The sequence below is a fragment of the Manis pentadactyla genome, chromosome 9 (assembly GCF_030020395.1).
Source record: "Manis pentadactyla isolate mManPen7 chromosome 9, mManPen7.hap1, whole genome shotgun sequence".
NCBI classification, from domain to species: Eukaryota; Metazoa; Chordata; class Mammalia; order Pholidota; family Manidae; genus Manis; species Manis pentadactyla.
The window spans coordinates 7,585,114-7,608,380 of NC_080027.1; the positions used below are offsets into that span (position 1 = coordinate 7,585,114).

The window sequence follows — 23,267 nt, forward strand, 5'->3', positions numbered from 1 at the left end:
CTCCTCCAGGCCGCCCCTGGGCAGGTGGGCGTCTCTGTGTCCCACCGGTTGTCTGGCAGGGCTGGCTCCCCGTGCCTGGCCACGGAACCGAGAGCTCCTTCCTACACCCCCATTTCCCACTGGGGCCTTGTCTGAAAGCCCTACAGACCCCCACACTCATTCATTCACCCGCAGCGAGTCTGGGTGGCCTCTTGTCACCCACCAGGCCCTGCCCTCAGGCTCCCTGCCCTCAAGGGATTTATATTCCCGGGAGGAAACAGACAAATACTCAGATAAACCAGAACAGAATCTTGCAGGCTGGGGTGGGGGGCATCGGGAGTCTTGGGGCATCTAGACTCTGTGGCCTGAGAAGGCCTTTCTGATGACGTGACGTTTGAGGAGAGACCTGAAGAAAGGGGGCGCCGAGCCTTCCAGCTAGAGGCAGCAGCCTGTGCAAAGGCCCTCTGGCAGCATGACGCGAGAGCCTTCTCCAAGCAGGAAGGCGCCCACAACCCTGAACAGGACCCCACGCCCATTTTTTATCGCAGGTGACCTTTTCACTGGTGGGCGTAGCCATGCACCTGTGTCTGGTTTGGAGTTCTAAGCACCCTTCAGGTGCCCTGCCTTTCCAGACCACTGACTGAGGAGACAGTCTGTTTCTAAGTGGATTTCAGGAAGTCACCAGTTTCACAGTAGACTAGAAAGGGTGGGTCAGCCAGGCCGCTGAGAATTTGACTCACTTCCCACCTAGAAAACCTCTTCAGCCAGGCCGAGGGTGCTGTGACCGGCCAACGGCTTCATGGAAACTCCTCAGCAGCGCTGGCCCCCAGTGATGTGTGCAGACTAAGAGCAGATTTCCAGGGACCCCATCCCCATGCCCAGCTGGGCTCTGCTTTCCCCCCAACCACACTGTCTTTGGGGGCCCAGTCCACACCTCAGGATTTCAGCACGTGCGGGCGTGGTTAGTTTCATACTGTGCCCAGTGCAGGGCTTCAGGTCAGCCAATGGGCCCGGCCACCCTCTGACTGCCCCTAGGAGCAGTGGCCGCCACGAGCCCTTTCCCCAAGCGCAGCTCTGAGCCTCCCGGGCCCCTTTCCGTGTAACTGACGGCCGGCTGTGTAAACAGGGCCAGGAGAGGCACGAAAGAAGGACTCTGCCCTTTTAAGTAAAAGGCGAAAATGTGGTCAGTATGGTAAGTGCCCCTGCCCCGCACGGGCCGCAGGCCTCCTCTTCGGCTTTTCCAATCAACCTAAAATCAAATTGCAAATTGTATGTGTGTTTTCTGACACCATCAATTTTCCCATCCGTATCTCATGATTCAGCTTTTCTAACTACTTGAACCCCATCTTTCTGATCTGCAGGCTTGCCCTTGAGCAGGCAGGGGTAGCTGGTGAATTGCAGGTTCGGGGAGACCTCCTTCCTCCCGGTCCTGACTTCTTCTTGGGGTTTCCTCTGTGTCTTCCTAATTCTGCCAATAGAGCATGTTTTCATCCTCTCCTGGCTGAACCTTGGGAGCAAACCCCAGCAAGGTGGCTGGGCTCTGCGCAGCCAGGCGCGGTTCGCTTTGGCCCAACTCGTGGTGCCTGAGGTGGTCCTGGGAGCGCTCCGAGCAGCCAGGGGCAGGCCTGGTTCCTGATCCTCTCTCTGTCTTTATTTTTAAGGCATCACGAGCCTGCTGGCCAATGGCGTTTACTCGGCCGCCTACCCCCTGCACGATGTGAGTAACCTTGACAAACAGTTTATCTCTGCGTCATCTGACTCCCCAAATCCCAGCGGGCCACACCCCCCAGGGAGCTCTCATTATCCTGCGGTCTCAGCTTCCTGCTTTAAGCTCCCCTGTAAATGTCAACTGTGCACAGGCCTTCCCTTTTACCCCAAAGGGGAACTGAGAAATGGCAAAGGGGGCTGGCTTTTCTCGTGGACCAATCGCACCGAGAGAGGGGCATCTGTGGGAGAAACTCTGCCCCGGCTTCATCGGAACCCTGTGGCCAGCTGTCCACAAAATGTTTTCCTTGGCGCCATCCCCCCGCCCCAGGCTCTGGCAGAATGACCAGGGCTCTGTCTGTCTGTTTCTGCCGAGCAAGTGGCCAGCTTCCTGGGCTGATCCTCCAAACCCCACTGGACTCCCTGACAAGCAGAGCCTGTGGCTGTGGCCATGCGTTGGCTGGGCTCCGTGGGGAGGGACGATTCTCGTCTTATCGTCTCTATGGAAACGGGGGCTAGAGTTCAGCAGGACACTGGGAATGGACTGTGGTGGCTGAGCAGTGTGGGAACCCCGGACAGAGGATCTCTGGAACTTTCCAAATGTGTTGCTACAAAGGCTTTAGAGCCAAGCAGCAAGAGAGAGAGAGGGCAGGGCTGGGAGTCTGAGGACCCAGGATCTAGGCCTGGCCACGCACTCCGGGGGCCTCGAGTGGAGGCAGCCTCAGTGTCCCCATCTGTGAGCTGGGGAGAACACCGACTCTGTCCAGTTGCCCAGACCACACAGGGGGTGTCAGACGAAATAGGACAGGGCGCTCAGTCAGATGCTACATTGGACAAACAGAGGGTGCCAGCACCCAAAGGGCCATCCCCCCAGATGGTTGGCTCTGAGCTGACCAGCTGTACATCCCTTCACCTCTCGCTGTAGGGATCCGGGCTCCCCATCACTGCAGAGATTTGGGGCTGGCTGACACAGCTTTCCCACCTCTGTGCCTTCACAGATGCTATTCCCCCTGCCTGCAATGCTCTTCCTTGCCTCTTCTGCCTGGTCAGCCCCTCTCCCTGTCTCCATGGCAGATATAGCACCCTGACCCACCGGGCCTGTCATCAGACAGCCAGTTCCATGCAAAACATCTCCAGGGTCCGCATCTCAAACTCCTCACGCAGCAGCATCTTTGTACCTTACGCAGCAGCAGAGAAGCCCTCGATGTGGGGTATACTCCCACTTCACATGGGGAGACAGGCTGGGGCTGCCCAGGGGCGCACAGCCAGGAGAGGAGCCCAGGCCCTCTTTCCAGCTAGATCATGGACTTTGGGCACCTGGAGGGGAGACAGACTTTCACGTCTACGAGTTTTCCACATAGTTGAAGGGCACGCACCCCGTTAAGTACCAAAGCTGATGCTCAAACATTTGGGGAGAGAAAACACTGAACTGGGCCAGGCGCACGCTGTGCCTATTAAATGGAGGACACTGGCCGCAGTGCACACTCGGCCTCCGGGGGCCTTAGACTCTTCGCCTTGGGCCGCTTCCTCCTGCTTTGAATGTTTCGTCACTGTGCACTCACCACTGAGTGGCCCCACATCACGACTCACTGCCCTAGGGGCCTGGCCCACAGCACCCCACCACATGCACGCTTGGTCCCTGTGCCCATTCATTCATTCATTCATCAGGAAAATCTGGGGCAAGGCTCTGGGTGCCACTGCCAGCCAGGTAGCTGCCTGTTAGAACGGCGTGTGTATGAGTCTTCTGCTCCGAGTGAGGCCCTAGGAGGCCCTGTAATTAGTGTATCAACCGCGGGGAAAGGGCTTCATCATTTCCCTCGGCTGCTTGGTGGCTTCTTGGCTTCCTGGTTGGCATCTACTCCTCGAGGTCACCCGCTCACTGACCTTTGGAAAAATGAGGAGCTCCTGGAACTTCGTGGCTGTCTCAGCCTCGAGAAAAACTCTGGGGAAGGCCAGAAGGTTGGGCAGGGGCCAGGGGCTGTCTCCCGAAGACACTGGAGGAAGAATTAATTAAATGCTCTCAGAGCGTCTGCATTCAAAGGCCACAGGTCACCCACCTGGTGGTCAAGACCTCCCCACCCGGAGGGGGCTGGTGGGCGTGGAGCTGGAGACTCATCAGCACCGGGTGGACCTCCAAGAGGTCCCAGCTTCATCTGCCCAGCAATCCTCAAAATCCATCGGCCGGGCCGGCCACGCCAGGGCCAGGCTGGGGCGTCTGTCCTGCGGCTCCTCCTCAGACACTGGCACCAACTTTCAGTTTACTGAGCTCGCTTCAGACTTACAGTCCCTCCTTCTCTTCCATTGGATTTGGAGACCTTGGTCCAAGTCCCGATCTGGCCGAGTTCAGCTGTCTGTCCCAGCAAGGTCAGCAAGCTTCCCTGAGCCTCCATGGTTGCATCTGTGAAATGGGAGTGTCAGGCTCACCCCTCCAGACATAACTTACTGTCCCTCCTGGGACACTTGAGGGTGAGAGGGGTGCCACCTGGATGGGGCCTTAGGGGCCAGGCCCGCGGACCTATCGATATGATTCTTCCAGCCCCAAAACCCCATTCTTCTGTGTGCCCGTTCCTAGGAACTGGCCATGCGTCCTCCCCTGGACCTCGCGTCGGTGTCCGGGGCCACAGCAGGGTGGGCCTCACTGGCCATGGCGGGTGGGGCCGGGCAGCCCCTGCGCTGAGCTCTTACCAGAGGACCAGGGAGGCCTGGCTTACCTTCTGCTTGGTGTGCAGTCACACCCTAGGACCACGGTAACTGTCAGCGAGGTGGCTAGAGTTTGTGTTTGGAAATGTTACGGATTTGAGCTACTCAAAAGCTCTGTTGGGTAACGAGAACTTCCCTTTCCTCCTTTTTAACAGGGAGACTACGAAGGTGAACACGTGCGGTTCAATGACAGAAAAGTGAGTTGATTTGGAGCCAGAGGGCAGCCCCTGTCAGGGTCTGGAGGGCTCCCAGGCCGTGGGAGGGTCAGAGCCCGCACCGGGCCTCGTGGGCCGGCCTCACCAGGCACCCTCGGTGGCCGTGGTGAACGTGTGCGCGAAGCCTGGCCTCCTCCAAGGCCGCCCCTTCCACTCTGTCCCTCCCGCACCAGATCCGGCCGGGGCTCAGACCCACGTCTCACCGGGACAGCCAACCTCCAGCGCTCTTTGCTGACCTGTGGCCTAATCCTGCGTGGCTCGCAGGCAAATAAGTTTGGGAACTGCTGTGGCCAGCCACGCAGACAGCGCCAGCCCCCAGGGCACGCTGAGGAAGCAGGCCGCTGTTCACAGCGTTTCTCAGACTCGCTTGACCTAGAACCCTTTCTAATGGCAAAGTTGTTGAGCTAGTGTTCCATGGGATACACTTTGGGAAATACCAGGTGATCCTTGTATTCTTTGGTGGCTCTCCCTAACTCCACCCACCAGGCTCTCCAGGAAGCCGTGCTCCCCCCACAACCCCATGAACACCCCCCACCACGGCCGTCTCTGCTGCCTCCTCCGCGCTCCCACATGAGCTGCTCTCGGTTCGCCAGCCAAGCACAGCCCTCCCTGGGCCCTGCAGGGAAGGCCCCCGCCCTGCCTCTTGCCCCCGGAGTAGATCCTTCCGAGTCGGGGGGTGGAGACGCCCCCAGAGAAGCTCACAGTGGTGGCCTTGTCCCAGGGCCCGGGGGCCAGGAACCTGTGTATATGGAATGTTCTCCGTTCCGGCCCCCCTCCGGTCCCCCATGTGTGTTTCTAAACCTTTGGCACTGGATAGAACTTGCCTGCCGAGGAATCCTGCAGAAGATGCTATCTGATTTAGCACAAAAATGACATAGTCGGTTATTTTTAGTGGAACATCTGGCATTCGTCTGAGACCCCGTGACTTGCAGAACCCCCCCCATCCAGTCCCACCATCCCCTCCACGGGCCTGGCCTCAGAGGCCACCCCCTCGTCCCTCTGCACCTCAGTGTCACTCTGCTGATGCCCTTCCTCTCCCAAAATGCGCTTCCTCTGTGGGCACCTGCGGTTCCCTGCTGGCCCAGCTCAGTCCTCCGGGCTGCAGCCCCCACCCCCCACCCTGGCCGGCCGACGGCCGCATCAGTGCCAAGACCAGCTCATTGTGTTACTTGCTCAGGAACTATTTACTGGGCCCTGCTGTGTGCCGGGCGCAGCAAACACAACTGCGGGCTTGTTGGACTCAGCTGACCCCCTACGGAATGCTGCCCACCCCCAGCCCATTTAATTTTATGTCCCAGCAATGAGTACAAGACCCAGCCCGTGGGGGAGTCAGGACTGGACAGGCAGATAGATGGGCCGAGGGAGGGCTGACGGGCAGGTGGGTGAAGGAGGCGGGTGTTTGGGCCCTAACTCGGGGCCTTGGAGAACTTGTTCTCCTCTGTGGCTCCATCACAGGGGGCCCGGTTCTGGGTGTCACGCCTCTCCAATCGTGAGATAGGTGGCTCCCCAATGCCACAGGAGGCCCAAGTGCCTGTTGCCAGGTGCCTTGCAGGACAGAAAGGGGGACAGCCCAGCCAAGGCCATCTTCCTGTGCTGAGATGAAGGGACAGGAGCACACGGAGGAACGTGTGAGCCCGAGGCAGGCTGGACAGAGGCCGAGGGGGCCACAGCCACCACCTGGCCGAACGCTCCTCTGAGGACCACTGAGGCCCACAGGCCCTGACCCAGCCTTCCCTCATGTTCACGCACTTACCTACTAGAAGCCTGTTCCGTGCCCCAGGCCCTGACTGAGGCAGCGGGGACATCAGGGACCACACAGACCCGGTCCTGCTGGACCCCGTTCTGGGCAGGGAGGTGGGACAGCAGAGGGCAGTAATTAGGACAGGGTCAGTACTGAGACTGGCCTGCCCAGCCGTGTGGGCCTAGGTGCCCGTGGGTTGAGCCAGGATCCCTCTGAGGCCTGGGGTCACTGGCTGGCCCCACCCAGGGCCCCGCCACCCACCACCTGCTCACAGGCCGAGGGGCATGCTCTGCTGCCAGCCCTAACAGGGAAACCTGTAGCTTTACTTCTCAGTGCTGACAGCTGCAGGGTGATGGATGGTCTCTTCTTGGCAGAAAGAAAACTGCCAAAGCAAAGCGCTTTCATGCAGAGCGCTGGTGTGCCCCCTGGTCACATCTGTCAGTGCGTGGTGGCACCCATCTGCTATAAGCCAGCCACTGGATTTCAGCCCAGGGCAGGAAGCTGCCAAGCTCAGAGATGGCACAGTCTCCTCAAAGGTGGCTGTGCTCCCCCCACCCCATGAACAGACGAACTTATTCAGAGGGGAAGACCAGGCCTTTCATCACATTCCGCATTCTGAGACATAGCGACTGCCCTTCTCAAAGCACTTGAACAGAATGTGCACGAGCCCCCCTGGGCTCAGCCGTGAGCTGGGAGGAAGGGCAGCATCCTCCAGTAGAAAGGAGGCGGTGGGGCTCGGAGCGGGGGGCAAGCCCCACACACCCACTAGAGGCTCGACAGAGCCAGCGTCCCAGCACAGGAGCAGGCCCGTCCGTTCCTGGCCCCTTTCTCCTGGGACGGGGGAGGCCATGCATCCGGCTTCCTTAAGGGCAGCTGCAAACACTCCCCCCACTGCTGGGCAGCGAGCCTCACCATGAGCTTCTCAGAGCTTGGAGTCCTGCTGAATACATCCTGTCTGTTCCACTTACAGGGAGACTTCAGATCTAGAGAGAGCTGCTCTTACAAAGATCAGAACAGGCAAAACCCAGGAATCTGACAGCCAGGTTCACTTGTAATTCACTAAGAACGCATGTTGCTTTTCTAAGTCTCTCTCCTCCTGGCTTCGGAGAGGCACATGTTGGCGTTGGGGGAGGCAGCTCTGTGTTCCCCGCGTGTCACTTCTCGGGCTCCGGGAGGAGACTGAGGGCATGGAGACACCTGCTGGGAGCTCGTTTCCAGGGACCCCAGCTCCCTGGTCTGTGGGGGCTGGACCCCTCCAGCAAAATTTTTAATTTTCAGAGATGTCCTTGAAGATAACTTTTGGGAAGAGAGAGCCATCCCATCAGCTCTGGATTTTCCGAGTCAGTGGGGGAGTGTACTAGTCCACACAGGCTGCTCTAACACCACCACAGACGGGCGGTTTGAACAGCAGCCTCCTGGCTCCAGGGATGGCAAGGCCAGGGTCAAGGTGCTGGCAGGCAGGCGCCTGGCGGGGCCTCTTCCTGGCTTGCAGAGGCCGCCCCCTCCCTGTGTGCTCACGGGGCCTTTTCTCCAGGCACCTGTGGAGGGAGAGAGCGCTGGTGACCTTTGCTTGTTTATGAGGACACCAGTCCCACCAGATCAAAACCCACCTCGTGACCTCACTGAACCTAAATATTTCCATAAGGACCCTATCTTCAAGTACAGGGTTTAGGGCGTCAGCCTATGAATTTGGGGGGACACAGATATTCAGTCCACAGTATAAAATGTTTGAGATGATGAAAGTGAATGGGGTGTATTCTCATGGGATCACAGCAGAATGAGGGTTGGGAGAACCCCCAAACTTTGACTATCAAGGAAAGGAGAAAACAAGCGAGCTGGCAGGTGCAGAGGAGCCCAAGACGGCCCCACGCGCGTCCCCTCACCTGCCCCCTGCTCACTCCTCATTTGATCCCAGCAGAGCCGGGTGACAGTGAGGCACAGACGTCCCGCCTGGGTCCCAGCTGCTCTCCTGCAGCTGTGTGGCCTCGGGCTTTGAAGTGAGGCTGGTGAGGCATGCCCTGCCCACATGCATGGGATTGCTCTGTTAAAACCAGCAGTCCTAACACGGCATCTTCCTGAGGACACCCTCTGCGTGTTCATGCAAGGCTTCCGATCCATCAGGCTCATTACCGTCCCTGCCCGAAGCCTGGGGCATGATTCGGTGTGTGTAGATTTCATTTATTTCACGAGGCCATGTTAATCAGACAGCCCATCTCAGGAGATAAACGCTGAACCCGCCTTGCATCCCAAGAGACTTCTGTGAATCTTGCTGCCTGCATGTCTCTGCTCCACAGCCGGGGGGTCTCTGTCCTTTCTAGGGAATGGTATGGTGTCTGGCGGGGGACTGAGGACCCTGAGTGGCAACACCTCGCAGTGTCAGGCCGTTTTAGATCAATTCTGGATCAGGTCACAAAGAGTGAGGACTCCGTACTGATGCCAAGAGCTCGTTCCCATGCCCACCTTCACCTAAAAACACCGGCCTGTTCTTGCCCAGGGAGCCCCCCACCCGGCCTCCAGTGCCAGCTGAGCTCCTCCCACGTGTAGTTTCCTTGAGACCCTTACCAAGAGCTGACCCACTTCTCTGTGTCCGTCTCTCCCACCAAAACGGGAGCTCCGGGCCTCCGGGCTATGTTCCCATGCCCACCTCTGAAAGCCCAGCATCCAGGACGGTGCCCGCCGTGGTCAGCTCTCAAGAGGTGTTTGTTGAACAGAGGACTGATGTGGCCGTGGGCTGAGCACGTCCACGCACAGGCGTCCAGGAAGCAGATCAGGAGCGTCAGCTACCCCTCCACCAGCTGTTCACCACTTCTTCTCTCCTAGCTCCTGTATGAAGAGTGGGCAAGCTACAGGGTCTTCTATAAGTACCAGCCCATCGACCTGGTCAGGTAAGAGGGGATGCCATGGGCAGGCCAGGCTCCTTGGGCAGAGGCTGGGAAACAAGCCCCTCCTTGGGCATCAGTTGGATAAATGTCCCTGTGTATTTCGACCACACGGAATAAGTTGGCACCTGGGAGCCCATGTGAACTTTCAGAGCCCGTGTGAGGACCCCAGGCCTCCGGCAGCTGGCAGCCTGGACAGCTAGCTAAGCAGTTTATTCAGATTTGCTGGAGGCTGGGCTCTTCCCAGACAATGTCCAGCATCTCCGAAGTCTGCAGCCCAGCTTGATGTAGCTGGACGGCTACAGCACTTTCTTGCATCGCTGCGTCAAGAGGCGGCAGAGAGCTGCCTCCAAATATGTAAGGACTGCCCCTCTGGGCAATTTGTTCCCTCCCAAGAGGACCTCTGTCCCTGGGCAGGGAGGGGGTGAGTAGATGAGGCAGTGTGTGTCCTGTGGGGACCGCAGACCCGAGTTCAGCCCGTGGAAACAGCCCATTGAGGTGCCAGAAACACTCAGCCTGAGAGGCACTGCTTTCCCCGGTGCCTTGGGGCCTCTGTTCATTCCCGTTCGTGTGCTGAACAGGACGTGGAATGGAGCAGACACCCTCCCAGGCCAGTCCATGGCGCCCACCGGTGTGGACGTCACACCTGGAGATGTCCCCGCCTTCCCGGGGCATTGGGGAGAAGGGGGTGGGTAGAAGGGCAGAGGGCAGCCCACACCCGACGGCTGGCTCAGAGCCCACCTACTCTGGCTGTCGGCCGAGAGGGCAGGTGGCCCTGGTTCGAGCTGCTCCTTGCTGGGGAGCCACATGACGTGGCCGTGGAATGACAGCCTGTCCCCGGCTCCTTCGGTGCAGGAAGTACTTTGGGGAGAAGATCGGCCTCTACTTCGCCTGGCTGGGCGTGTACACGCAGATGCTCATCCCCGCCTCCGTGGTCGGGGTCATCGTGTTCCTCTATGGGTGTGCCACGGTTGACGAGAACATCCCCAGGTAGGCGGGCAGCCCCCTCCCTGGGCACATTCATTCCCGTCCTGCCAGCACAGATTTGCCATTCACACAGGCAGCGCCCTGGGAAATCGCCTGCCGGATGGAGGCGCGGGATCCAGAGGGTTCCGTGGCCGTCTAAAGTGTGGGTGTCCTTCTCAGGCACGGACGCCCTAAGAGACTTTATTGTCGAGAGGAAGACATAAAATAAATAGCTGACTACTTTTCCTTTTCTGAGATTTATTTTCCCTGCTTCCTGGTGAGGTCAGGAGAGGAGAGAGCTGACCGCTCAGGCGGTCGGAGCAGAGGACTCAGCCTGCCGGGCCTCGCTTGGCACAGCTTCCCATGTCTCCGCGGCTTGGGGGGTTTTGCGGGTAGGGGCTAGGAGGACGCTGCATGGGAGACTTTTCTAGTTGTTTCCTAGACCTGGTGGTGCTGACCCAAAGGTAACTGCTGTGTGTTTGGGGCTACAGCCCCCAGCCTCTATCAGGGACACTGTGCCGACAGGCAAAACGGTGTTTGGAAAGGTGAGTGCCCTCTGGCCCTGCCTTCCCGAGCCTGCAGCCTTCCGGGAGAAGCCCTAACACATCAGTTACACTTCTTGCTGCTCGGCCCAATAGCTCTAAAGCAGAGCCATGGCTTGGAAAATCCATCCCTAGTTCCAGTCAGTACAAAGCAAGTGAGTCTCAGCTGGGAAAGGGACTGGCTGGCGTGACTCAGCAGCGCAGAAAGGCCGTATCCGGTAAACTTCAGGGTGAACGATGTTTTAAAGCATGAATAACACCTAAAATATTCCACCCACCCGGAACCAAAACATTACAGGAATCTGCCTCATGCCCCCTCCGGGGCTACCTGGGCACAGGCAGGTGTAAGCTTGTCCCTTTGCTAATGGGACCCCAGGCCACTGTGCTTGGGTTTGGTCAAAGTAGCCTGGACTGGTAGGGATTGATCTCCTGAGCTCCAGGGGACATGGCGACTGGAGTTGCGGAGTGCCCCCCACCCCCGGGAGGCAGCCCGGGGACTTGTCCGTCTCCCTCCCCACCATCCCTGGAGGGCCAGCAGAGCCAGCAGCCTCAGCCAGGAGGCTCTGCCCAGGTGGGCATTGACTCCCCACCAGGGAGCTGAGATCTCCGGCCGGGCCAGCGTCAAAGCCTCCCGACATCGCCAGAGATGCAAACAGCATTTACTGGGGATTCCGGAGGCCGTCTGACCTCGGTCTCTGCCCGGTCGGTGCCTTAGACAACAGGAGGTGTGTGTTCCCCTTAGAGTCCAATCTGTCCAGTTTGTAGGGAAGCCAGTGCCCCTGCCTGCGGGGAGCCACCCCCGCCCCTCCCATCCATGCCAAAGAACAGGCCTTCCTGTTCCTTGTCTTTATTTTGGCTGAAGGTACTGAAGGGGGAGGCAGAAGGTTTAAAACCAGCAGAAGGCTTTTTGTCTGGCTGGCATTGTTTCCACCGGCAGGGAGGAGACTGGGGCAGGGCGGGCCCGCGGGCGAGTGAGATGCATGGCCCTGCCCTCCTGGCCCTCGCCCACCCTCAAGGCTCCGGGCCCCCTCCTCCCTAGAGCCAGGCGATCACTGTGACCTTGGGCAGCACACTGACCCTGGGGTCCCTCCTCCTGAGGTTCCCTGAGAGGGGCTCAGGTCATGCACCAGCAGGTCATCCTGCCCTGTGCCCACCGGCCCCTTGTGCCCCCCAGGAGAGACCTTTGGGAGAGAGGAAGCTGGCCGAGGGCAGCAGGTGGACCCCTCCAGGCGGCCCCCGAACCCCTTCAAGCTCACGGCAGCTGCCATATGCTGTTACTCCCAATAATAAGGGCCGGCAGGAGTGCGGCGTGTGCATGCCAGCACGTTCCCAGGGCTCCACGTGCCTTCTCCTGTTTGACCTTCTAACAGCTCAGTAACATGGGCACCCCTCACTCAGCATCCCCATTCTGCAGATGGGGAAACTGAGGCTCACAGAGCTCAACTAACCTGCCCAGGCCAACACAGATCACAGCCAGAGCTGCTGCCCTACCACCCTTGTGCACCTGCCCCACACATACACGTGCCTCATGTGCATGTGCCTGCCCCCCATACATACCCGCATGCCGTGTGCTCACACTTCCCCAGGTGCTCCAGGCCAGCAGCCCAGCCACAGTTCCTCTTTCCATGTCCCATGCCTGGCACAGTGCCTGGCACACACAACACACAGACATTTTATAATGACATAGTGAGTGTGACTGGAAGAACTGAATTGAGGCAGAATGTCCACTGTGCTGGGCAGAGGAGGGTCCCCGGGCACTGCTCAGCAGGAGCCTGTCAAACACCACTTGCTGAGGGCCAGGCATGGTTCAGTGCATAAGGCCGAGTGCATCCAGAAGTTAAAAACACAAAGCACTCCCTCCCACCTCAGCCGTCCCCAGGAAACCACCTGACCCAGAATGCCTGGCATCTGTTTAGAGGTCAGTGTCTTGTCCGAGTTCGCAGGGAGGAGACAGTTCAGGCAAACCGGAGCTGAAAGGGGCTTAGGATGGTCCCTTTCTTCCTCTTCCAGGAGAAATGGAGTCAGAGACCCAAGGGCCTGGCCGGAGGCATGGAGGGCAGGTCCAGCTGAGCAAGGACCCGGGCCCAGTCCTCGGTTTTGGTGGGAGCCCTCCTGTGGCCTCTGGGCCATGGATGAGAGTCGTGCAGGGTGTGAGGTTACAGGTACTGAGAGCAGGGCCCAGTTCCCACTGTGCTTTGTGGCCCTGAGCATGTCACCTCCCCTCTCTGGGTGTTTCTTCATCCATGAAGATGGGCTGCAATGGTCTCCAGAACTGACTCCGGCCACCTGGATGCCTGTGCTGGCATCTGCTCACATAGCTAATGGCCTTTTAATATTGGTATTTTTCAGCACTAGTAGGAGAGAGCCCGGGTGCTGGGGGCAGATTGGAAGAGGAAGGTGCTGGGCATCACATGGCGGGCGGGTCTCCCCCAGCCCAGGCAGCATGTGGACACGCTCCTTCCAACCCAGCCACCTGTCTGTCTCCCCCTGGGAGCTCTGGCAGCTCCGTTTCCCCTCCTTTATCTGCACCCAGGGCCAGCTGCCCCCCAGCACCCTGCAAGGGCAAGCCTGAGACACGCAGAGTGGCACTCAGCACGGCGTGTGGCACACAGCACAGGCTGGGGAAGGGTGAGGCATCTGGTGGCTCTGTTGTGTCCCTGTCCAGTTTCCTGGGGCCTCATAATGTGAGGGCGGGACAGCACTCTATCAGTCCACGCCTTGACCGTCCTGGTGCTTAGCGGGACGCCGGCCTGGGGCTCTCGTCTCCCAGAAGCAGTGCCCAAGGTCCGCCCACCCCCAGAGATGAACAGTCACGTGCAACTCACTCGCACTGCCAGCCACATGGCAAGTCTGGACGGTCCACACCCAGGGCCCACTGGAGAAGCTGCAGGCCCCATACAAAATGAAAACGCAGGACCCTGGTTCCAAAATCATTTAAGGGCATTAATAGCAGAGCATGAAACCAATAGCAGGGCCCTCCCGAGCACAGGGAATATATCACAGCACAGCGTGCACATCCCTGCAGCCAGCCCTGGGTGCAGAGGAAGGACGTGGCGTCGCCCCCTGCCTGATGCTGGCTGGCCTGTCTTGCCATGTCCACTGGGGCAGGAGGCCCACCCTCTCCAACCCCCTGGCCAGGGCCCAGCACTTTCTGCCACCCCAGCGGGGCTCCCCGGAGGCCCGGCCCTGGTGGGCCCACAGTCCCTTCGTGTCCAGCCCATGGCTCACAGGTGCCCCCTGCCTTCCAGCATGGAGATGTGCGACCAGACACGCAACATCACCATGTGCCCGCTGTGCGACAAGACCTGTAGCTACTGGAAGATGAGCTCGGCCTGTGCCACTGCCCGCGCCAGCCACCTCTTCGACAACCCCGCCACAGTCTTCTTCTCCGTCTTCATGGCCCTCTGGGGTAAGCAGAGCCCCGTGCCCTGGGCCGCTGGGGCAGGGCCGACCTGGATGGCTTCCTGCATTTCCCCCTTCCTCCTCTGAGGTTCTCCACGGGACACGGGGGGGGGGGGGGGGGGTGGCGAGGGGGTTTGTATGCGCGTTTCCAGGGCCTGTGTGTGTCCCGGGTGCACAGCAGTCATCACCACTGAGCCAAGAGCCCTGGAAGAAGAGCCCCAGAGCTGCTGGCTCTTAGAAACGGGGTCTCCTCCTGTCACGGGGGTCTGTCGGCCTGGGAAGGCAGCGTGCTGGAACAGGGAGGCGGCAGGCTCTGCGCTCTTCCCCAGCGATGTGGGGCACAGCCCTCCTTCAAGCCCCGCAGCTCCCTGCAGGCTCCATGTACCCATTTTACAGCAAGGAGGCCAAGGCCCAGAGACACCTGACGTGAGCTGCCCAGGGTCACTGAGTGTCCAGGGTGGGGACTGAATGCAGGGTTCCAGAGCCTGTTCACTGCTGGGCTCCTCTGCCGTCCAAGCCTAGGGCAGGTGGCTCCTCCAGGGCACTTCCCCAACCCCAGTCCCCTGGCACCTGACTCAGACCCGAGGGGTATGGGAGGTTGGCACGTACTGGCTGCATGCATTTCTGCAGAAGTTTTTGGATTAGCAAACAGGCCTGACCCTCCTCTGTGACCCTGTATGACAGCCTTTGCCAGAGGAGGATTCGGGATTTGGGCCCTGGGGAGCCCGATGGTGAGGCCCAGTCCTTGCCTCTGGGGACTCCCATCTAGTAGGAGATGGAGCTGGGCACTGGGAGGACACAGGGGCAGAGGGTCAGGGCCCTGGGGCGGGAAGTCGGGAGAAGCTTCCTAGAAGGGGTGCAGTCCCTTAAAGCTGAGTTCTGACCATGCTGGGGACAGGGATGGGGGCATTCAAGGAGAGGGACCCAGGGTAGAACCTGGCCTGAAAGCTGCTCTTCTGGGACCTCCTGGAGCCTCATGTTGCCTCTTGCTGAAGGGCCCTGCCCAGGCTCTGCAGACCTGGCGTCGTGCCCGTGCACGGTGGGCGCTCGAGGGGCAGTGGTGACTGAGAAGCCGCTTGTTTCGCGGATGTGGACAAGGCTGCCGCTGGTCGGCGGGGTGCTCAGCTCTTATTACCTGCCAGAGTGATGTAGGTGGTGACAGTCCGAGCAGACAGAGAATTCCGTGTCACACTCTCCGGCTAGGTGGAATGCGACGCGCAGAACCTTCAGTTCAGGGACGAGTCCTCAGAATCTCCGAATTCTTGAAGTCGGGACCTTTGCTCCCTGACTCAGCAGTTCCCTGGAGGAGGCAGGAGCTCGGAGAGGTCGTCATAGGAGGACAGAAGGGATGGCAGGCGCGGAGCCGGGCTCCGAGGCACAGCGCCCAGGCGGTGGGCTCCAGGGCCACACTGCGTTGCCTGAACCCTTGCGGGCCCTGAGCCCCCGTGCACACAGCCTCCTCCTGGGCCCGCAGTCCTGTGCGGCGCTGGGGCTTCCTCTGGCCATTGTTGAGGAGAGTTCTCGGAGGGGGAGGGACCCAGCATCTGAGGGGAGCATACGGTTGTCATTCATCTTAGCCTATGCTCTGAGCCCATGTGACTTGGCGGGGTGGGCAGAGGCGCTGCGAGGTGGGGCAGGTGGGCACAGGAGGGTAACATCTGCGGTGGGGCCAGTCCCTCTGGTGATCTCATTTCTGCCCTTGCTGGAGATGGGCGGGGCATGGGCCTCCAGCTCTGGAAGGGTCTCTGGTCCGGCGGGAGCACCCGCCCTCAGGTGCTCTGCAGACCACCAGCCCGCCCCACCCTCGGATCCAGAGAGAGGCTCCATGTCCTTGTCAGCGGCCTGTCCGTGGGTCCCTTCCCCAAGGCCTTATGCCCCAAGTACTACGCGGTAGCCCCCCACTTCGGCCCCACTTTGGGGGAGCAGACTCACAGGAGCACCCTCCACATAGGACCCCAGTCCCCTCTCTTCCCTCATTTGGGGTCCCTGGGCCTATGTGCTGCCAGGCCAGCTCCCACTGGTGGTCCATAGGGTGACCGGAGAGCAAATGTGACCTTGTGGTGCCAACACCTTAGCCACAGGAAGGTCAAAGAGAGCCACCTGGTGACCGGGTGTCGCCCAGTGCGTGTATACATGCCTTTGGGGCCCGGACTCCAGCTCTGCCATCACCCAAAACCTCAGCTTCCCCATCTGTAAAGTGGGGCTGTCATAAGGATTGGAGACTGACTGCCATGTCAGCCCGTGCTTAGCACACAGCAGACTTATCAGAATCCAGACCACCAGTAACGCCCCCCGTCACACTGGGGTGGTAGCAAAGCTAAGTGAGGTGATGTACGTGGAGGTGCCCACTTGGGGGGGGGGGTGTTTATCAACGAGTACTTCCTAAATGTTTGTGCTCATCTTGGAGGAAGCCATGGGAGGCAAAACTGATGTGTCCACTGCCTCGGAAGGTTACAGTCTAGGATTCAAGAGGCAGCGGCATGTGCAAAGGCCCGTGGCAGGTGTGCAAGGCCTATTGAAGGAGCCTGATGGGGTGCAGGAGGACCCCTGAGAGGCCCATGAGGGCACGCTGTGGAGACCGCAGCATTCTCGCCGGGAGGAATCAGAAGCCAGTGCCGCCGGCCTAGTGCGTCAAAGCCATTTCCTCACCTTATACCCGCATCAGAGACGGCAAACGTAAGAGGCAGCTCGCGAGGAGGTGAAGGGTGCACCGACCCAGCTCTGACTGGGGACGGTGGCCCAGCTTTCACGTGAGACTGGTGTGAGGTTCGTGGCAGATGCTCAGGCCAGCCACATGTCCGGGAGCCAGTGCTGAGAGGCCGCTCTATCCCGAGGCAGGCGTCGCACACAGACCCTGGGAACAGGCCAATGGGGAGGTGCGGGGGGTCACTAGGTCTCCTCATGCCCACCCTCCCTGCCATGGAAACCCCGATTCTGTCCCATCCATTCCCACTCTCCCGTTCTAAGGCTCAGAGAGGAGCCCGGCCACCAAGCCTCCCAGTAAGCGCCTCTCCAAATACAGGGCCTCTGGTGGGAAGGGCAGTCTAATTCCCAAGGCCTCTGAGCTTGGTTTCGGTGCTCACGCCCACCCTTCCCCCCACCCCTCCGCCAGTTAAGGGGATGCTGGTGGCCCAGCCGGCTGGTCTGGGGTCACATGAAGCACCGGGCCATGACTACAGCCCCACGCTCCTTATGAGTAAAAGGCGGAAAGGGTTCCAGGAAAGCCAGACTTGAAGCCTTGGCCTCCGAGTCCTGGCACCCCTGGTGTGGCCTCAGGGCTGGGTTGGCAACAGGCCAGCTGAGGTCCCCTGGCTGACATCCTCTGAAGCTGTCCCCAAACATGCCCGCTTCCCCGAGCCTCTCCAAACACAAAATAACATAAAGGTACGTGGCCTTCCTCCTCTGCAAAGAACCACTGTGTTCATTTCTCCTCCTCGATTACAAGAGGTGCCTGCCCCCTGGGAGGCTGTTCCCAGGGCAATGGGCACCATGAAGAAACAAACCATCTCAGGCCGGAGTGAGCACATTCCCAGCTTAAAGCTCTTGGTAGGCAGAGGTCTCCACGGTAAGGGCAGGTGCAGCCCTTGCTTGGGGAACCCGATAAGCTGTTGGCCTCAGGCCACTGCAGGTTTCTTACAAGTACGAGCATGACACACCATCGTGCCTTCCCCGTCCCCTGTGGACACCTGGGGGACACCCGTGGGCTGCTGCACCCACACGGTGAGCCTCCATCCTCTGGACCTTGTCCTCGGAGTTCCTTTGTGTGTGGTCACCCTCAGAGTGGACGCGGGCTGCCCCCACTTGACAGCAGACTAGTTAACGCCTGGCTGTTTGGAAGGAGGTCTGGTGGGCCTTGTCTCCCGCTCACTGGGCACCTGCAGGCTGGGGACACTCGGCCAGCGGAGAACACGTGGGGCCGCGGGGCCACCCGGCTCCCAGAGCTCTTCCTGGAGCTTCGCTCGGCCCTGCTGTCTAGGTGGCGGCAGCTCTGGGCTTGTCTGAGCAAAGAGTCTGGGCCTGAAAGTTTAAAAGCCGATGGTTCTCCAAATGGGTCATGCAGGCCTCTGTGGGGTCCCCGCTAGACAAGGCGGTCAAGCCGGCGTGCGGGCGCTGCAGGGACGGTGCCTGGGCACTGCCCGGCGTTGGCACCCACTGTCAGGCCCGGCCTGGGTGTGTCATCCAGTTTCGTGTGAAAAGTGCCCCCTGCCTCATCCCGGTCCCAGCCAGGGCTCAGAATGCTGCCAGTCCCATTACTGACGCTACCTGTGGCTTCTGTTTCAGGGTTACTTGAAAGGCGGGAGACCTAAGCTAGAGCTCACAGCCCTCTTTTCACAGTGAGGACCCCAGGGAGAGCCTGGGGGGCGGGGTCTCCCAACAGACGTCACCGGGCCTGGGACTCAGGGCCACACCTCGGCAAAGACAGGCATGGGAGCCCTCAGTCACATAGCAGGGGCTCCACTGCAGGCTGGGCTGGACTCTGCCGTCCGGGTGTGAGCGGGGCAAGGCCATGGGGCAGGGCTTGCACTCCGGGAAGTCTGTTCAGAATTGCAGACAGACAGACTCAGAAATCAGCTTAGCCTCATGCTGGACACGGGCACCTCTCTCTGTGGGTGGAGGCATCTGATCTCTGGGTGAGACTGAGAATGACAGTCACAGGGTGTTTGCTCAGAATAAGGGAGAGATTATCAATGGTGAACGCTGGGTGGGCCGGGCTGATGGCGTGCTGGGCAGGGCTGGGCTGGGCAGGGCTGGGCTGGGCTGGGCTGGGCTGGGCTGGGCTGGGCTTGCCCGGCCTGGGAGGTGGTGAGCATCCCATTCCAGGAGGCATTCAAGCCAAGGTTGGAGGGCTCCTTGCTGGAGCTCCTGCAGAGCAGGAAGAGGTGATGTCTGTGCCTGGTTCAAGGTGGCTCTAGAAAATTCCCAGAGCTATGACCTAGCTCTGGTGATTAATTTTGGGATCGATCATCCTGCAAATTTAGGATCAAATGGCTGTAAGTCACTCTGCTGATGTGTTTGGGTCAGCTGCTTCTCGTCCTTCGTCCCCCCACATCCCCTCAGCTGAGAAGTTGTGCCCATTTCACAGATGAGGAAAGTGGGGCCCCACAGGCAGGGCCAGGAACCGGGCCCACATCTCCCTAGCCTGTGCTTCCTCCGCTGTCCACCCGTCTGGGCCCTGTGTCCAGGGAAAACACCCCCTGGCCCACCCCGCCCTCTGCTCCTCATTCCCAGCACCCAGACCTTCCTCAGGACCTCAACGCTGGTCACGCCGACCCTCTGATATGGACCCAGGAAGTTCCAGGGTGGAGGTTGGAACCCCTGGGCTGGGTGCCCGGTCTCCTGGGTCCCCTTCTCCGAGCTGGGAGGGCTCACCTGACAGCTCACGTTCCCATGGTGGCCTGGGGCCTGACCGCTTGGCCCAGTTCGACCCTCGGTTGGGTTGGCTGTGCCCCAGGATGGGTAGACACCACCAGGCAGCTCCCAGTGACAGTTCCTGGCCACTTGCAGGTGTACGTCTGAGCTGTGGTTTCTGCTGTCTGGGCCCAGAAATAGAGATGGTAATGCAACCCGCCTCAGGAGCTGTCAGAACCGGGCGTGCATCACTGCCTGTGAGGCCCTTAGGGACGTGCTGGTGGTCACGTGGTACTGGCGCTCGCACCGAGCTAGCTGTTACATCTGTTCAGGGGGCCCTTGCTCTTTTAAAATGTGGAAACAGCCAGGACCCAGGAGGTCGGAGCTCAGACCCACCCTCTCGCCTTGGGCCTCTCAGCTCTGCCACCCCACCTCCCTTAGGATCGCCAGCGGCAACCGCCCTGTGTCCAGCGCTGTCCTGACCATCGTGGGTGCGGGGGGTCCGAGGCGGTGGGAGGTGAATAGTTGTACCGCTCCATTTGGCAGCTGAGCATGCGGAGCTGCCTTCCCCAGCCCACCTCAGCCACCAAGAGGCAGAGGCCGGATGTGAACCCCTGCGTTCCAGTTTGCCAGCCGCCAGACACTTGGCCACTTGGTTGTGGTGCCCCCCCTGCCTGTGTTAACTAGATCCACCTCTCAGGTGGGTGTAACGCGAGCCTTGCTTACTCCTGATGGGATTTCCTCAAACTTAACCACTCACCTGGCTAGCTTCCCAGTCTATCCCCAGACACACCTCCCGTCCCCTCCCGAGCCTGCCCTGCGGACTGACTGTGTGCCGGTCCCTGGGCTAAGAGCTCTGCGCCGGTCACCTCAGCAGTTTCCAGAGGACACTGCGGCACAGAAGGGCTAAGGGATTTGCCCGAGATCACAGAGCTAACAGATTTAAACAGACATGCCAGACCCCCTGCCCTGGCCCTCCGGCCAAGATCTAAACCAGTGCCCCAGTCACGTCTCCATCCAGACATCCTCCAGGCCCCGTTCTAGGGGAGCAGAGAGTTACCCAGAGCCCCTAGCGAGGGGCACACAGGCAGATACGCTGCTCAGGCAGTCAGTACTGAGGGGCTTTGGTTAAACCCTGTGTACCTTGTTCCCTGGGGCCAGCTTGCTTGTTCTGCGCTTCTTTATAGAACACCTACTGTGTGCAGAGCAGTCCAGCCCTTACCAGCAGCCCCGTCCTTGAGAGAAAAACATGATTCCAGCCCCCCTGAGACTAGGGAAAGGGGCCAATGTATGTGTCTGCTGTTTGCCCCCCGCTCCGGCTCTACTTCCCTGTGGGAGAGAATGTGCCTGCCTTTCAAGCGCCAGTTCCATCGACACATTCCCATTTGGGGGAAAAAAATAACATAAAAGCCAAACCACTCCCATGAAGCACTTACTTTAGGAAAAAGGAGCTTATTATAAATCAAGACAGAAGCAACAGGAAAGAGCCTGCCGGGCCGAGAGGTGGATTGCCGGCTGCCCCTGCCCACGGGGCGGAGGGAGGCGGGGACCGTCCCTCTGTCCCCCGGCCTTTTCACAATAGCTGTCAAGTGAACTTGGCAGAGATCTCCAGGTTGTTTTTTTAATCCCTTCCTCAATTTTTTGTTCATTACCCTCTAGTGGATCATTTTCCCAATGGTATTTTCTCTCCCGCTGTGTGTCCCTTTTCCTGCCCTCCAGCTGTTAACATTTCTGCTCACACAGTGACGGGGCGCAACCCCAACCCTGTCACTTCTGGAGCGCCAGCAGGTCACCTCCCTGACGCGCCTGCATCCATTGTCTCTCACTTTTCCAACCGGGTGGGGGCTGGCTTGCCCGGGGCTGACATGCTGGTCTGGGGTTGCCAGTTCTCTGCTGCCTGGGATTCAAATCCTCAAATAAGGCGTCACATGAAGCAACACTGAGCCCCATTTAGCTATTTGCCAGGATCAATTTTCTGAAATTGCAGCATAATAATGGGGTTTTAACTGCCTGTCGGTTCTGGGCAGAACAAAAGAGGTGATTTGATTTGAGCCTGGCTGCGAGAAGCTGCAGAAAGAAGGTCCCAGCTTTAATGAAATGGCAGAAGTGTGTTGGAAACTGCTCCCTGGGGGCCGGGCCTGTGGCTTTGGATGGAGTTGACTGGTCACTCGGCTGAGTGACCTCCGAGCTAGGGGGGAAGGAGGGAGTTAGACTATGGTTCTCCCCTGGAATCAAAAGGCCAGCACTGGGTTCGTGTGCTAACACTGGTTCTGAGGATGAGTGAGTAGGATGTCTGGTGACTCAGAGAGAAAATGAAGGGCTGGGGCCCTTTGTGGCTGAGCTGCATCCCCACTTTGTGCTGGCAGGCAGTACTTGGGCTCCAGGACACACAGTGGGGAAAATGGAGTACACGCTGAGTGAGCATTAGACTGTGTTGGGGGCCAGAGGCTTAGAGAGGATGTGGCCCTGCTCTGATGGGTGTGGGCATTGAGGCCTGCCTGCCCCCAGGGCCTGTGGGCTCTGGAGTGGATAGCAGGGCTTTGGGAGACAAGACCCCGGCCCATAGGGAGCTTGGACCTCGTGGGGGAGACATGGCCATTCTCAGCTGCAGGAGCGCCCAGCACTGGTCCCAGCCTTGCCTCTGTGGCGTCAGGTCTGAGGCTGATGTTCCAGCTGGCATGGAGGACATATGGACAGCTGAACACAGAGCATGTAGTGAAGTATCCGCGCCTCGATGCAGTGCCAGTTTTCAGGGGAGGGAGAGCTCAGGTAGGGGGTTCAGCAGCCAGCTGAGGAGGCATCCAGAATGAGAGAAGTTGAAGCCAGGCTTGGGCATAGACTGAAGGCCAGTGATGACAGGGTAGGAGAGCAATGGGCTGGGTGCTGCCCGGGTGGGGAACTGAAGCACAGCACGGCCGTGGGGAGACTGGGTGGCCAGCAAACCTAATGGACAGGAGGACAGAGGGACAGTGAACGGTTAGGTCAGGCTTCCAGCTGCCTGCGTGCCCAAGGGTGGCAGTGCGGATTCCCTGGCACCTGGGGAATCTGTTTTAACAAGCTCCCTGGAGGACTGGCATTCAGTGGCTCCCAGACCCACACTCTGAGAAACCCTAGAGGAAAACACCCAGGTTCCCCACCCCCACATAGCAGGTGGGAGGCAGGCAGAGGGTCCTTCCTGTCCATTTACTCTGCAGGCCCAACTCGTGGCAGGAGCACACGAGTCTGTACCTTTGTTCTGCGATCTGGTTTTAATTGGGGTGAAATCCCCGTAATGTAATTTAACTGTTTTAAGTGCACAACGCCGCAGCATGGAGTGCATTCACCATGTGCGATCATCGCCAGTCCCAAAACATGTTCACCCCCACGTGGAAAGCCGGTACCCCCCCAGCCTGGGCAATCACAATCTGCTTTCTGTCTCTGTGGAGTTCCCTATAAATACTCTGGGTGTGTCATACACATGGACCCATAGGAATGTGGCCTTTTATTCTGATGAGCTCCCGAGGAGGCACAGCAGGCACCCCCCAGGGAGCCAGGTCACATGGACACTCGTCTGCGGAGCCCACGTACGGGGCCCTGCCCCAGTTGCTGCTGAGGCCTGACTCGTGGGGTTCCCAATAGAGGCACTGTTACAAAGCCCATTGCCCGGACATGGAGACAGGCTGGCAGAGGCGGGTGGTGCTGTGCCCAAGCTCACAGCTGGACTTGATCCAGGGTAGCTCTGAGGTGGCTTGCTCACCTGCCACCTCTGGGCTGCTCCAAAAGAATGTGTTTGTCTAACGTTGTGTCATTA

General features: G+C 59.5%; 1 protein-coding gene across 5 annotated transcripts in view; it reads left to right on the top strand.

Annotated features, from left to right (window-relative positions):
* The window catches only part of ANO1 (anoctamin 1), a 140,814-nt gene that overhangs the window by 84,901 nt on the left and 32,646 nt on the right, over positions 1-23,267 (top strand). For 3 of the 5 annotated variants that reach the window (XM_057506707.1, XM_057506703.1, XM_057506705.1), the window contains exons 8-13: positions 1,106-1,171; positions 1,641-1,696; positions 4,539-4,580; positions 9,160-9,224; positions 10,074-10,208; positions 13,975-14,135. In XM_057506707.1, the coding sequence (XP_057362690.1) occupies positions 1,106-1,171; positions 1,641-1,696; positions 4,539-4,580; positions 9,160-9,224; positions 10,074-10,208; positions 13,975-14,135 (525 nt within the window). The remainder of the gene's footprint in view (positions 1-1,105; positions 1,172-1,640; positions 1,697-4,538; positions 4,581-9,159; positions 9,225-10,073; positions 10,209-13,974; positions 14,136-23,267) is intronic. The other 2 variants (XM_057506704.1, XM_057506706.1) reach the window with 1 other exon arrangement.